Source organism: Plecotus auritus (assembly GCF_963455305.1).
Source record: "Plecotus auritus genome assembly, chromosome: 12".
Lineage (NCBI taxonomy): Eukaryota > Metazoa > Chordata > Mammalia > Chiroptera > Vespertilionidae > Plecotus > Plecotus auritus.
Genome location: NC_137778.1, coordinates 19583286 through 19598109, shown reverse-complemented (window position 1 = coordinate 19598109; position 14824 = coordinate 19583286). Strand labels below are relative to the sequence as shown.

The 14824-nt window shown below is 47.9% G+C and overlaps 1 protein-coding gene across 1 annotated transcript in view; it reads left to right on the top strand.

Annotated features, from left to right (window-relative positions):
• The window catches only part of LAMC2 (laminin subunit gamma 2), a gene marked incomplete at its 5' end in the record, with an annotated part of 59313 nt that overhangs the window by 28085 nt on the left and 16404 nt on the right, over nucleotides 1-14824 (top strand). The window contains 9 exons of the mRNA XM_080649100.1: nucleotides 1052-1150; nucleotides 3530-3666; nucleotides 4477-4599; nucleotides 5773-5962; nucleotides 8611-8723; nucleotides 9672-9890; nucleotides 10529-10711; nucleotides 11247-11492; nucleotides 13789-13934. Of these exons, the coding sequence (XP_080505226.1) occupies nucleotides 1052-1150; nucleotides 3530-3666; nucleotides 4477-4599; nucleotides 5773-5962; nucleotides 8611-8723; nucleotides 9672-9890; nucleotides 10529-10711; nucleotides 11247-11492; nucleotides 13789-13934 (1456 nt within the window). The remainder of the gene's footprint in view (nucleotides 1-1051; nucleotides 1151-3529; nucleotides 3667-4476; nucleotides 4600-5772; nucleotides 5963-8610; nucleotides 8724-9671; nucleotides 9891-10528; nucleotides 10712-11246; nucleotides 11493-13788; nucleotides 13935-14824) is intronic.

The window sequence follows — 14824 nt, the reverse complement described above, 5'->3', positions numbered from 1 at the left end:
ACCCGTGCTTTGACTGTCAGGGACCAGTCACTAGTCAAAGCCCTGGTCTGCATGAGATAAGGAGATTGTGCCAACATTAAATAATGAAGAACTTTATTGAGAAAGTCTTGCCAAAAAAAAAAAAAAAATCAGCCAAACTCAGCAATTCCACTCAAGAGATATGAAAACATATATCTTCACAGAAACTAGTACACACATGTTCAATGGATAAACAAAATATAGTATTCCCACATGATAGGATTTTATTCAGCCCTAAAGAAACAAAGTACTGATACATGGCATGACATGGATGGACCTTGAAAACATACTAAGTGAAAGAAGCCAGACACAAAAGGCCACATATTGTATGATTCCATTCATAGGAAATGTGCAGGAGAGGCACATCCACAGAGACAGGAAGCTGACTAGTGGCTGCCTCGGGCTGGGCTAGGACATGGAGGGGGATTGCTAACGGGTACCGGGCTTCTTTTTGGAGTGAGGAAAATATTCTAAAATTGTGGTGATGGATGTTCAACTCTGAGAATCTACTAAAAACTATTGAATTGTACCCGTTAAATGGGTGAATTATATAGCTTGTGAATTAAATCTCAATAAAAGGGTTACACAAAGAAAGAACTAAATGAATTAAAATAGCAAATAAATGGAATTAATCATAATAAAAGCAGATGTCATTGAATTAAACAATAGCGAAACAAATAACTTTTTTTAAAAAAATATCAACTGAACCAGTCAACCAAACTAGACAGCTTAGTGATGAGTTTGGCTTACATTCTGGCACAAAGCCCCTCGTGTCTTTAGGGGTAGGTAGCAAACAGGTCATGGACCAGCTGCCACCCAGACCACACTGGAGTAGCTCTGGCCTATATAGACAAATGAGTCTGTACAGAGTCGGCGAGGCATGAGCATGGACAGGGATAGTTAAGAGAGACCTCACTGAAGAGGAAAGATTTGCTCAAGTCGGTGACATTGGCTGATGAGCACTTGATCTTTATGTCTAAAGTTGCAAAGCATTTGGAAACACTTTCCTAACTTTTTTTTTCTTCTTTCTCAGAGACCCTAAGTGTGACTGTAACCCCGCTGGTGTCTCGGGGCCCTGTGACTCAGGCCGCTGTGTCTGCAAGCCGGCTGTCACCGGGGAGCGCTGTGATAGGTCTGTGAATGCGGGCCCTATGGACACATCAGGGGGAGGCCCTTGGCCACTAGCATAAATCATCCTCTAGTGCAATTATGGGAAAGAGACACTTAACAGATGTTGATGACCTTCTTCCTGTCCTCTGTCCTCAAAAACGAAGCTTAAAAAAGGAATACAGCTGAGCCCCCAAATCTCACTGGACTCCATGCGTTGGCTGTGGCTCCTTCTCTTCGTTTGCACCACCGTAGAGGCACAGGGCCCCAGTGAGTGCCCTTGCCAGCTGGCTCCGAATCCCAGGTGCTCAGCTACCAGGTGGTGTGCAGTGACGAGGTCACATGACTCATCTTGCTCCCAGGAAAGGCCTGACCTAATTAAACACGTTGGGAAAATTCTTGTAAGAGGGAATATCGCACTGTATGGCCATATTTAACCATCGTGTGCAGAAAAGGACCCGCCCAGGGATGGCATGGTGGCTGCGTGCACACACATGAACGGGGGAGATGTAAGAGCATGCAGGCCCCATGCCAAGCTTGGGCAGGTGGCCCCAAGAGAAGAGACCCACCCTCAGCTGCTGCAGTAGGACATTCCTGTGTAGACACTGCTCAGACCTAAAGCTCTGTCCTCCTCTCCCCGCCCGCCCTCCGAGATTGTGGCGAGCAGCAGGCTGTGGCGAGGCCCCAGGGGTAAAGGCTTCCTCCTCATTTCCTCACAAGTAAGAAAGCAGTTCTTTGGCATCCTGCCAATCACTCCTACCTGGGCAGAGGAAATGCCAGGCACATTCCAATCTCTCTTTTCAAGGGGGTTCTTCGCTGCTGAGGTGGGGAGAAGGAAACGCAGCTTCAGAGTTAAAAGAGGAGTCACTTTTTGAAAACGTTTTTAATTTCAAAATATAACACAGAAATAGAGAGCCACATAAAACCAATGTTGTCAGCACCACCAATTGTAGGAAATAGCCCTCGGCTGAAAATGTGGCATCCCAAGGACACCTACCCTCCTCCCTCCTCCCTGGAAGCGACCACTATTCTGACTTCTAGGGTGATCGCTTCCTTACTTTTCTTCATGATTTGTTATGCAAATGCATCCCTATAAACACTAGTAGTTAGTGTTGCCTGATTCCCTTCACTTTCCTCCCCTCCTTTGTCATGCCCTCTCTGCCCTTTCTGGACCTCCCTCCCTCCCTCCCTCCCTCCCTCCCTCCCTCCCTCCCTCCCTGCCTTCTTGCTTCTTTCCTTCCTTGTTTTTAAATTTCTTTTAATCTACAGGTTTCCTCCATAGAAACCATGATTTTTTTAAAAACCCTTGTCCTATAGAGAAAAAGCCATGCTTATGTACTTACAGCTGTTCTCTGAAGCATCACAGCCTACTTGCTTTTCTGGGATTTTGCACAATGAGCATACTCCCGACCTACGGTCCAGTGAGTTAGACCACATGGATTAGAAACAAATGTGCTTGAGTTTGCATCTTGCCTCAGCCACTTAACCAGCTGAATGAGCAAGCTTCTTAACCTCTCTTGGTCTCTTCATCTTGAGAAAGTTGGAAATAACAATTGCTATCTCATAGGGTAGTGGTGAGAGAGCACACATCAGGGGCCTGGCATATCATTTGAAGTGTTAAATAACTGATAATTGAAACTATCGTTATTTCACGTAGAAGGATGTAGTAAACTTGAACAGAGAAAAACATGAGTTTTCCCTAGCTTCCCCTGCCCTCTTCTCTGTGACCCCAACATCTGGGACTTGTGTGGCAGCCGTGGTCCTTAGAGAAACCCCTGGACAGCTCAAGCTGGGAGGGGGGTGGAACGCTAGCCCACACTTTGCTTCTATAGAGTCTCTAGCCATCCTTTATCGTAGCCTTACCTGCCCCTTTCCTCACTGGGCCAGAGCCTGGGTATAAAGGGCAGGGATGCTAGCTAACACCGGTTGGGGGAGGGGGGTCAGTGGGGCTAAGTGGGTGCTGGGACTGGAGCATTTGCTTTCCTATCCTGGCCCCCCTCACCTTTTTGTCCCCATTAAGCCCTTACTCCGGGATGAGTCCAGCTCTGCATAGCCCTGCCCTGCCCTACCCCATCTTGCACATATGACCTCCACTCAGTTCCTCACCAAGACTGGGGAAATCACGAAGTTTCCAAACCACCAATTCACACATGATTCTGCTCTACCAGGGGGAGAGAAACTGAATGCTTGCCATGCTCTGTCACTGGGTGGCGAAATCAGGGGGGCTGTGATTGTCCCCAGGTGGTCTGGGAGTGGGGATGGCATGTATAATTTGTATTTACTCCCTCTGGGAATGAATAGGCCCGGGTGTGGGAGAGAAAGTAGAAAAATCAGTCATCATATTCTCTACATGGACTAAGAAATAACCTATAATCTTGTCCTGACTCCTAAAACGCCCCTGCAGGTGTCGACCAGGGTACTATCACCTGGATGGAGGAAACCCGGAGGGCTGTACCCAGTGTTTTTGCTACGGGCATTCGGCCAGCTGCCACAGCTCTGGGGACTACAGCGTCCATAAAATCACCTCTGCCTTTCATCAGGGTAAAGTCCTCTGTTTTCTAGAATTTCTGTTTTTAACATTGTACAGGACTCTGTGCTGACAGACAACCACATGGCCATCCACAGGATGGGAGTCTGGAGTCACCTTTAGCAACTCTCTTCTAGCTTCTAATGTGCATTATTATTACAGGCCAATCAGGCAGACTCTGGTATCTTGAAAAAGTTATAGCTGAACAGGTTACTCATACCAGCATATGAATAACTTAAAAGAATCACTACAAAGAGACCAGGGTTTCTTTTCCCTGCATTTCCCATCCCCATCTGTTTCAAAACCACAAAGAATCATTCATTGGATTGGGTGCGGAGGAAGGAGCTCTCATGAGCTCCTTCCTGGAACTCACACTCACTAATCATACTCCTTTCACATACATTAAATGAGTTCATTTATGTGAAATTAGTTCCCAAGCTACAAAGCACCATAAGAATATGAGAGATCCAGATGATTCCAACTCTGAATTTCCCTTTGAACATACTGGACCCTCTTTCCTCACTAAGGCCAGACACTGTTTATGTCAATAAAATAATATTCCAAATTACAGGCAGATGAAAACGTGCTCTCTTCTCACAAGGGACACAAAGACTAGAAGTCCATGCCGCTGTGAGCGGAGCAGATGAGGTTGAGACCCAAGCAGAGAGGTGCCTGGGGAGTTTTGAGGACTGGACATGAGGGTGGAAATATTCAGAAAACCCCACTTGCTACTCACCGCTAGGACTTTTTGGCAAGCACATCTTGCCTTGTTTATCTCAGTAGATGGTTTGTCCAAATGCACAGTGGTTTTATTTGTCTTCCAGATGTTGATGGCTGGAAGGCTGTCCAAAGAAATGGGTCTCCTACGAAGCTCCATTGGTCACAGCGCCACCAGGACGTGTTTAGCTCGGCACGACGATGGGACACTGTCTATTTTGTAGCTCCTGGTAGGTATGGCTTTTGTCCTATAGAAGCCAACCTTTAAGACTAGGAAGTGAGGATAGAGGAGAGGAACTGGAGAAGGGAAACCATGTCCCTTAGCGTTCAAGGCAGCAGTATCTGCAGCCGATGGTTGAGGCTTCAGTCCAATTTGACAAAGTCATGGCACAACAGAGCAGAATGGGTGTCCAGGCCGTCAGACCCTGGGTGAGGGTCCTATTTTAATCAAAGGGGAAGTTTCTAGGTTTCCCACCAAGACAAGATATAGGGACTGTGGTCAAATCTGTGGGCCTGTTGAGAAGCAGATGGAAAAGCAAAAACAAGGCATTTCTCAAAGCTTTAAGCACTTATAGATTTAAAAATAGTCAGTGGTATAGAAAAGCTGGATGGCAAAGCTCTGGTGACCATGCTAATCCTAGTCACGTCCTTAGCTGATATGTGATTCCTGGATGAGTTGTCCTCTTAACCTTCCAAATTTCAGTGCTCTCAGCTGTTAAATGGGAATTGAAATGCCTACCTTCAAGTATTATTGCCATCAAATGTAATGGTGTCTGTGAAAGCATTCTGTAAATTCTACAGCATAGGTGGGGAGCATCCGGCCCGCGGGCCATGTAAGGCCCATGAAATCATTTGGCCTGGCCCTGTCAAGGCATTAGGGGTGAGTTAATTAAATGTTTGACCAAATGTAGCAGGCTAATTTTTAAGTTGATAATTCTGTATGGCCCGCAAAGGATATAAATATCCAAATGGTCCATGGCAGAACAAAGGTTCCCCACCCCTGCTCTAAAGCATTAGGTAACGAATGGCACTATTGCCGGTACACCTGGGATATTAACATACTGGTCTGTCATAGGCCCATGCTATGAATCACCTAATACAGCGGGCGCCAACCTTTCGGACCTCACGGACCACTCATGGTCCACGACCACTGATCGAATAGATGGAACTGTGTGATATTGAGGCCCTTTTCATATTTCCATAACTAACCCATCTTTGTAGCTGACAGCAGTGTGGCCATGTCCAGTGCCATGAACTGTCTCTTCTAAAGGGGGGTTTGGGGCAGGGTGGTGGGTGGATAATACGGGACTCCAACAGAAATGGCCAACATTAGTGCAGACTTGCTCCCTATTTGCTTCTCCAGCTTCACACTGATCTCAATCTCTTCAAATTCTACTTCACAGCCAAATTTCTCGGGAATCAGCAGGTGAGCTATGGGCAAAGCCTGTCTTTTGACTACCGTGTGGACAGGGGAGGCAGACACCCATCTGCCCACGACGTGATCCTGGAAGGTGCTGGTCTCCGGATCACAGCTCCCTTAATGCCACTTGGCAAGACACTGCCTTGTGGGATCACCAAGACTTACACATTCAGGTAAGAAGAGAGACCACCAGTGGGTCAAATAGAACAAGCTGTGATTGCAGTCCAGTTCCTTCATTCATTCGCTCAATCATCATTTGTTCATTCAATAAGCTTTTCTGAGCACCTTTTATGTACCAGCCATGATGTTATGTGCTGAGACAGGACATGACTCCCGCCCTCAAGCCCCTCACAGGCTAATGGGAGAGAAAAATAAACAAATGGTTACAGTGCAGCTTGTAAGATAGATAAGGTGGACACGGGTTTTGAACACACACAGGCAAAACTAACCCACACTGGAGTGATCAAGGAAAGAGTTTCAAGAAGATGTGACAGTGAAGAGCAACTCTCTAAGGAAAGAAAAGGGGAAAGGTTAACAAGGCAGAGAAACTATGCTTGCGTAAGGTTGTGATTTAGGGAACTCCCAAGTAGTTACGCATGAGTGGAGCATGGAGTGGGGGAGAGGAACACACTGAGAAGTGAGGTCAGAGAAAGAGGAGGGAGGAGTGAGCTCACGGACAGCCCTGTGTCTAAGGGGGTTGCTCATTCTCCTGTGGAATGGGGATTTTGAATGGTGGGTACAGAGAGGTTGGGGAAAGGGGCTATGCCTTCTAAGTGCTCAGTATTGATTAGAAGCTTGGAAATCAAGATGAAGAAATAAGGTCTTTGTCCTCCAAGAGTTCATGGTCTAGTAGAATATATTAACATGTCAAAAGGCAAACATAGTACAGTACAAAAGTTGCTTCAGCGGTATGCATGCTTGTGGGGACTTGGGAGGAGAGGAAAGAGTGCCCAGTTCTGCCTGGAGGAGTCACAGAAAGCATTGCAGAGGAGGGAGCATGTGGGCTGAGAACAGAAAGAAGGGCAGTACTTTCCCAGGGACAAAATCAAGACAACTGTGTGTCGATATAGGTGAGGGTGTGGAAGGGCATAATACGGGGGGAATTGGCAGAGCTGTTTATGGCTACTACATAGCATGTATAAGGGAGATGGACAGATAAGGTTGAAAAGACTGGGGAAGGACCCACAGGGTGGTCCTTGTATGTCATGCCAAGGTGCTGAGATCTTGTCCATGCCTGTAAGATAATGGAAAGCTTACTGAGACACTGGAGGTCAAGAAGTGGTATGATCGCCCTGACCCGTTTGGCTCAGTGCCGTGGTTCGCAAACTGCAGCTCGCGAGCCACATGTGGCTCTTTGGCCCCTTGAGTGTGGCTCTTCCACAAAATACCATGGCCTGGGCGAGTCTATTTTGGAGAAATGGCGTTAGAAGAAGTTTAAGTTTAAAAAATTTGGCTCTCAAAAGAAATTTCAATCGTTGTACTGTTGATATTTGGCTCTGTTGACTAATGAGTTTGCCGACCACTGGCTTAGTGGATAGAGCATCGGCCTGCGGACTGAAGGGTCCCGGGTTCAATTCCGGTTGAGGGCATGTACCTTAGTTGCAGGCTCGATCCCCAGTAGGAGGCATGCAGGAGGCAGCTGATTGATGTTTCTAACTCTCTATCCCTCTCCCTTCCTCTCTGTAAAAAATCAATAAAATATATTTAAAAAAAAAAATAAGTGGTATGATCAGGTGTGAAGGCTGGTGCAAATACCATGTGGAGGATAGTTTAGGTGGGTCCTTAACTGGACCATCAGGACACACGCACAGTGGTTCGAGCGACAGTTGCTGGAGGCCTAACCCAGGGCAGCAGTAAGGGAAATACAGTTAGAAGGCACACACACAGTGTGTACTTAAATAACGGAGCGCAACGTATGCCAGTGGCACACACACAGCCCTCCTACCTGGAATACCCAGTCCCACCTTCTCAGCCTGGGGCACTTTACTCTCTGAGATTCAGCTTATAGGTTTTTCCTTTGTGTGAACCTTCCAGAATCCCAGGTGAATTGACAGTCACCTCGTGGGTTTCTGTGGCAGCCTGTGCATGCATGAGTTATAGCCCTCGCTGCATTGTGTCATAATTATTTATTCACCTACGACTCCCCCGGCTGGATGCTGACCACCTCACCCCAGTGTCTTCCATCCCAATACAGCTTCTGGTGCCAACCAAGTGCACAGTTAACTTTAACCAGTCGGTGAATGAAACAAAAGGGTCAGGGTCGTTCCTGGGAGAGCAAATCCAGGAAACAAACCAAAAAACATAAAAAAGAATAGTTCAGGGGCTGGCGATGTGATGGAGTTGAGGCGCTGTGATGCCTAATTAGGACAGATTAGATGTAGAAGGTGGAAACTAACTTTCTGAAATGTGCTCAGATAAATTATTTAAACAACAAAAACAAAAAAAAAGGAATGGTAGCTCTTGAGGATCTGAGATGAGGATCAGAACTTCTTGAACCCAGAGATGTTTCTAATATGGGGTTTTGCGTGATCAAGAATAGAAAGTGGTCTCTGAGGACTTGGCCCAGCACTGGACGCCACGAACCCTGGAGCTTGCTTCCTACGCGGGGATGCCGCCCATCACGTCCTGTGGGGCTTGCCTCCCAAGGAGTGAGAAAGCTCCATGTTGTGCCTACAAGGATGTGGCTGCGGGCCCTTTGCCTCTTCTCTAAGCAGGGCTGTGAAGGGGCTTGGCTGTTCCCGGGCATAATTTGAATCAGGTGTACAAATGGTAAGACTTGAAAAGAGTTGGATCCTTAAGCCTTTGGTTTTAAATCTTGCAGATTAAATGAACATCCAAGCAGCAACTGGAGCCCCCAGCTGAGTTACTTTGAGTACCGGAGGTTACTGCGGAACCTCACAGCCCTCTGGATCCGAGCTACCTACGGAGAATACAGTAAGTGACTGGGAGAAATGGATTCCTCCCCCCCGCCCCCGCCCCCGCCCCCGCCTTTAGGTTTTCCTTTCATTTGCTTCAGTGTGCTAACGTTCAGCCACCCAAACAAGTAGATAAACTGCTCGAAGGTTTCAGTGTAGAGTCTCTGCGTTGAATTTTTCGATTCTAGAAAAAGTCGTTAAAAAGGAATGTTTCTCTCAAAAGAGGTGTTGGCACCAATGAAGAGTGAACGATGCTTCCTTGCTAGAAAGAGTCTCTGAATTTAGATGGAAGCTGATGATTGGAAGACAGTCTACAACACACGGGCCCACTCCCTTAGCTGGGAACCATACCTGTGACGCAGACGCTTTACCCCTTGCGCAGCTTTTCCTTTGGGATCACACTCGGTGCTAGCACGTTCACACATCATCACACAGTCTGTTAATTCTGTTTATTGAGAATCCGATTGAAGTTATTGAAGTGAGCGTCCCTTCAGCCTTTGGCCCCCATGTGAAAAGGAACCACGGCTGTGTGTGCCATTCCCACATCACCGATGCAGCGAATAAAACAGGACGTAGAAAGGTGTTTCCTAACAACGTATTGAGTCTTTACTGTGTGCCAGGCACGTGATACCATATGCGTTGTCTCATCTAATTTTCACAGCAAACATGGGCAGTAGATCGCACTGTTACTTCCACAGTTGAGGAGACACATTCATGCAAAGGTTATGTGACTCACCCAATTCACACAGCCTGAGAGGGTGGAGCCAGAATTTAAACTCTGATTCTTCTGACCCCAGAGCCTGTGGCTCAGTCATGACGGACGGCTGTGCCTCTCCACACATGGTGGAGTGAGTGGACACCCCCTATGACAGTGAGTTAGGAAAGATCAAACCCAAAGAGAGGCCTGCCTGTCGATCTTTATTTAAACTTGCCACCTGCTCTGTCTAACCTGTTCTCTCAACTGCAGGCACTGGGTACCTGGACAACGTGACCCTGATTTCGGCCCGCCCCATCTCCGGAGCCCCGGCACCCTGGGTTGAACAATGTGTATGTCCTGTTGGGTACAAGGGGCAGTTCTGCCAGGATTGTGCTTCTGGCTACAAAAGAGATTCACCCAGACTGGGACCTTTTGGCGCCTGTATTCCATGTAACTGCCAAGGGGGAGGGACCTGCGACCCAGACACAGGTGAGTGAAATGAACACCTGGACCAGGGGCTGGGTGCAGCCAGTGACTGGGGTCTCCTGCGGATGAGCTAGAACTGTGTAAGAAAGCCTGCGCCTGAACTCCTTTCAGAGATGGAAAAGGATTAAGGAAAGTCGGGCTGGAGTCGGGGAAGATGGACACAGTGCTCTGTGACACTCAATCCTTTTCATTGTGGAAATGCCACGAGGTTGTGGGAAAGGTGCTGGGTTACAGGAAATGGCTGTCCTGGTTCAGTGCCGGGGGTGGGCGGGGAGCTGGTGTCGAGTTGCAAGAATTATATGGGGAGATCAAAGGCAGTGCCAAGGCCTGGATGAATGTTGGGACACAGACACATGGTGAGGGCAGGGGGAGGGGGCGGGGGCACAGTGTGAAGCTAAGGGGAGGAGAGGAAGGGCATGTCTCCTCAGCATGGGAGAGTGAGGGGGAGATGCAGGTTCTCAGCCATGTTTAGAGTTGGTACCAGGGCCAAGGTGAATGCTAGTGCTCCAATGCGTGGAGGAAAGCTTCAGAGGGGAAGGCTTTGGGTCACTGAGCTCTGACCCCCGACATCACCGTATTGCAGGAAGTGTCAAATTTTACCCTGCTCATGTCTGCGTCTCCATTCTTCCTCTGCCTCCCAGGGGACTGTTACTCAGGGGATGAAAATCCTGACATCGGGTGTGCTGACTGCCCCCTTGGTTTCTACAATGATCCGCACGACCCCCGAAGCTGCAAGCCATGCCCCTGTCGCAACGGGTTCAGCTGCTCAGTGATGCCCGAGACAGAGGAGGTCGTGTGCAATAACTGCCCCCTCGGGGTTACTGGTAAGGCCCGCGCCACCTGTCCTGATGCCATGAATTCGCGGACCAAGCTTCTATTCCAAGAAATTTCTAGGGAATTATAATACTAAATGGGCTCATTCTAAAGATATGACGATTTCGATGCCTGAGAGGTGAAGTGGGTTGAGGAAGGGCTGGGTGTACAGGGAGGAAACATCTGAGCTGTCTTAGGAGGTTTGTAATTAGGAGATGAAGTTTTCAGACAAAAGACGTGCTTTGGCTCAATTTTTAAAAATGAACCAAGGTAAAGAAGGAACACGTAGTGACCTTGGAAATGTCCGTCTGCAAGGAGAGTTCATTGTCAGTGGCAGCCTTGGGAGTATTGCTCCAAGCCTGCTTCGCCCCACCATCTAGTTCACTGGAGAGCAAGAGCCAACCCCTCGCCAGGGCCTGCTCCTGAGGCTGTTGTTCTGGGGCCCAGGGGGAAAGCTTCTCTAGACGCCATGAGTGCTTCCTGCCTCTGAGTCTGGTCTCGCTGCCGATGGATGACACCCGGGACTTGTCCATTTGTTCCTTCCAGGTGCCCGCTGCGAACTCTGCGCCGAGGGCTACTTCGGGGACCCCTTTGGGGAACGTGGCCCACTGAGGTCTTGTCAGCCCTGTCAGTGTAACAACAACGTAGATCCCAGCGCCTCCGGGAACTGTGACCGCCTGACGGGCAGGTGTCTCAAGTGCATCCACAACACAGCCGGCGCCCACTGCGACCAGTGCAAAGCAGGCTACTTCGGGGACCCCTTGGCTCCCAACCCAGCAGACAAGTGTCGAGGTAGGACTGCGTCCCCAAACAGGTGTGTGTGTGCACACGCAAGCTTGCTGGTATGTACACATGTAAGAACGTGCTAATTGGCAAGGCCAGCAGCAGGTAGTATTGCGATGCTACTTCAGTTTCTCTGACCAGCTGGCCCATGAACAGCCCAGATCCATCGCCTGTTGGGCCTTGGACCAGTTCCCCTGTAGCAGGCTGGAGCACAGAGCTGGCGGGTGTTGAATGGGGAAAGCCAGGTGGGAGAAGTGAACAAGGTCACATTTACATTCCTAAGTGGAAGAGGAGATAACGTGGGGCCCCAGGCTCTGCCCAGTCCAAAGGCTGGTAGGCAGGGAAGTGGCTGGCACACCTGTTATAGGACAGGAATAAATGACTGGCCACTAAGCCTGAACAAGCTGAGGCGGGGCGGGGAGTGGGCGGTAAAGTAGTTTGAGACCCTCTCGGGAAGTTGGTGTCATTGATGCACAGAAAGGTAACGGTCAAACGTCTCCTACAGAGACGCGGCTTCCAAGCAGCAGCTATCTGGGGTGTTCCTAATGCTGCTCAGGTCAGAGCGTGGATGTGCCGCCCGGGCCTCTGGCTCAGCCCTCCTGTCCCACCTCTGCCCAGGTGACATTCCAGAAGCAAGTTCAGTTCCAGGGAGCTGGCCTCACCACAGGCTCACCCCTTGGTCGCAAGGGTCTCAGAACAGGCCTGGTGCCCAGAACTTAGGAGCTTGCTTATTACAAGGTCCAGAGTGGCTCTGGAGGCCCAGATTGGAGGACACCTGATTCCCCAGGCGTCTGCAGGAGCCCAGAGCCTCCCATTGACACCAGAGCGTCCGCCCTGGAAATGCCCAAGGAACTCGTGCAACCCGGGCTTGCAACCGGGGGTTTCTACCCAGGGGCACGAATCCCACCTGCCCTGACCCCAACCTGTGGGTTTGCTGTGATGTGCTAGAAAGTACCCCATGGCGGGAAAAGCCCATGTGGCATTGGCACTACTGAGTTCCAGTCCAGTTTTTTAACATACCTACTGTAGTATTCTGATTCTACCAATTAATTTCTCTGAGCTTCAGTTTCCTCATATGGATGAAAAATATTTAACTCAAAGTGGTTGCAAAGATAAGACAACATAGAGAAAGTATACTGTAAACTATATAATTCTAGTTATAAGAGGCTATTAATAGGGATTTCACTGGCTTTAGACCATACATTTCTTCACTCAGCTATCTTTTGTGAAGCACCTACCAGGTATCCAACGTGGAGCTTGATACTAAGGTTATAATGACGAGTAAGTCAGTCCCAGCTCCCAAAGAGCTCATATGCTAATAAGGAAGACACAAATATGTAAGCAAATAATGACAGTACAGTAAGATATATAATTATTACTACACTAGAGGCCCGATGCACAAAATTCGGGCAAGAGTAGGCCTTCCTTCCCCCGGCTGCCAGTACCGGCTTCCCTCCAGCACCCAGCACCTGAGATCCAGGCTTCCCTCAGGCCACCGGCAGGCACCCGGGACCCAGGCTTTCCTTGCAGCCCTGGCTTCATCCACAGGGTTGTCTGGAAGGATGTCTGGAAAGACGTCCAGTTTAATTAGCATATTATGCTCTTATTATTATAGATTATTATAGATACTGAGTATTTTGTGAGCACCGAACATAGAGCAACCCAGAGAATTACTGTACCTCCATTGGAATGATGTCTCACCTTCCGTTATATCCTCAGCTTTTAGAATAGAATGTGGCATATAGTAGGTGCACAATTATTTTGACTGACTGATTAAAGGTATTGCTTTCTTAACTGCATTTCATACATCAAAGGCAGCAGGACAGAAGGAAAAGGGCATTGGCTCTTTTCAAGTTCTCCTTTGAGCTGGCCATTTACTTGCTGTGTGACCTTGAACACGTTACTTAACCTCTCTGAGCTCATATTCCTCATCTGTAAAATAGAAGAAGTCAACGTCTGGCACAGATTAGTCCCAGAAGAAATGCCGTTCACCTTGTGAGCAAAGTCAGAGTGCCTGCTGAATCTCCACCAGCCTTACAATTTAACAGGAGGGAAAAATAAGTGCCACTAGAAAGGATGGGCTGTTGTAATATTTCTTCACCCCACAGACAGCAAACAAACTCGCCAGATGATTCCTGAAACCTAACTGTATTAGGGATGTGCTTAGAGCCATAGCCCAGAGGTGCATCTCACCCAACATGAATCAATGACACAGTATGAATGCTGACTTGATCTTCCTTTTATTTTGCTATACCTCAAGTTTCTGGAATTAGCTTGATAGGAATGGTTTGTCTTTTGTCTCTAGCTTGCAACTGTAACCCAATGGGCTCTGAGCCTGTGGAGTGTCGAAGCGATGGCAGCTGCGTCTGTAAACCAGGATTTGGTGGCCTCAACTGTGAGCACGCAGCATTAACCAGCTGTCCAGCTTGCTATGATCAAGTGAAGATTCAGGTGTGCATGCTAACCACCCCTCACCTCATGAGTAAAGTCTTTCAGTGTCTACTGGGTGTTTCTGCCATAGCTCTAGGACCCGCCTAGTCTCCTTGGGGGGTGGAGGGAAGGGTTACTATTTTTTCTTTAAAAATTACTGTATTAAAAATTATAATAGTAATAACACTTCTGATTTATGTTCTTCCATGTGTCATTTGGAAACCGCTTTTGTAGATATTGTCTCATTTGGTATTTGTGATAGCTTAGTTAAGTTGGGAGAAAAAGCATTCTGACCTCAGTTTTCATTGAGAAAACAGTCTAAAAAAATGTGCAGCCTTTTAAAGTCACCCGGTCAGGTGGACCTTGGAATCCCACCCATGCCCCTGACTTTGAGTTCAGTGATTTTTCCCACTATAATATGCCACTTCTTAGGATTTTTTCCCAAGAGTTGTCCTTGTAAGATAAATGAAGAAAAACATAAACACACAAAAGATATGAGGAGTCCAGAAGGTCTCAAGGCTGTCTAAACAGAGATGGCTTCCAGAAATGTCTCATTTATATTCCAGAGAAGAATGAAATTGATGTTGTTGTTAATTATTAAATAGTATCTTACTGGAATGAGGAGTGGGGGAAGAAGGGACCCAAATAGAACCCTAAATGTAGGACTAAGTCAACTTGTTTTTCTAAAATATATTTTTATTGATGTCAGGAAGGGAGAGGGAGGGAGAGAGAGTTAGAGACATCAGTGATGAGAGAGAATCATTGATCAGCTTCCTCCTGCACACCCCCCACTGAGGATTGAGCCTGAAACCTGGGAATCGAACCATGAACTCCTGGTTTATCAGTCGATGCTCAACCACTGAGCCACACAGGCCAGGCAGCCTGTTTTAAAATTTACCTATTTAACCATC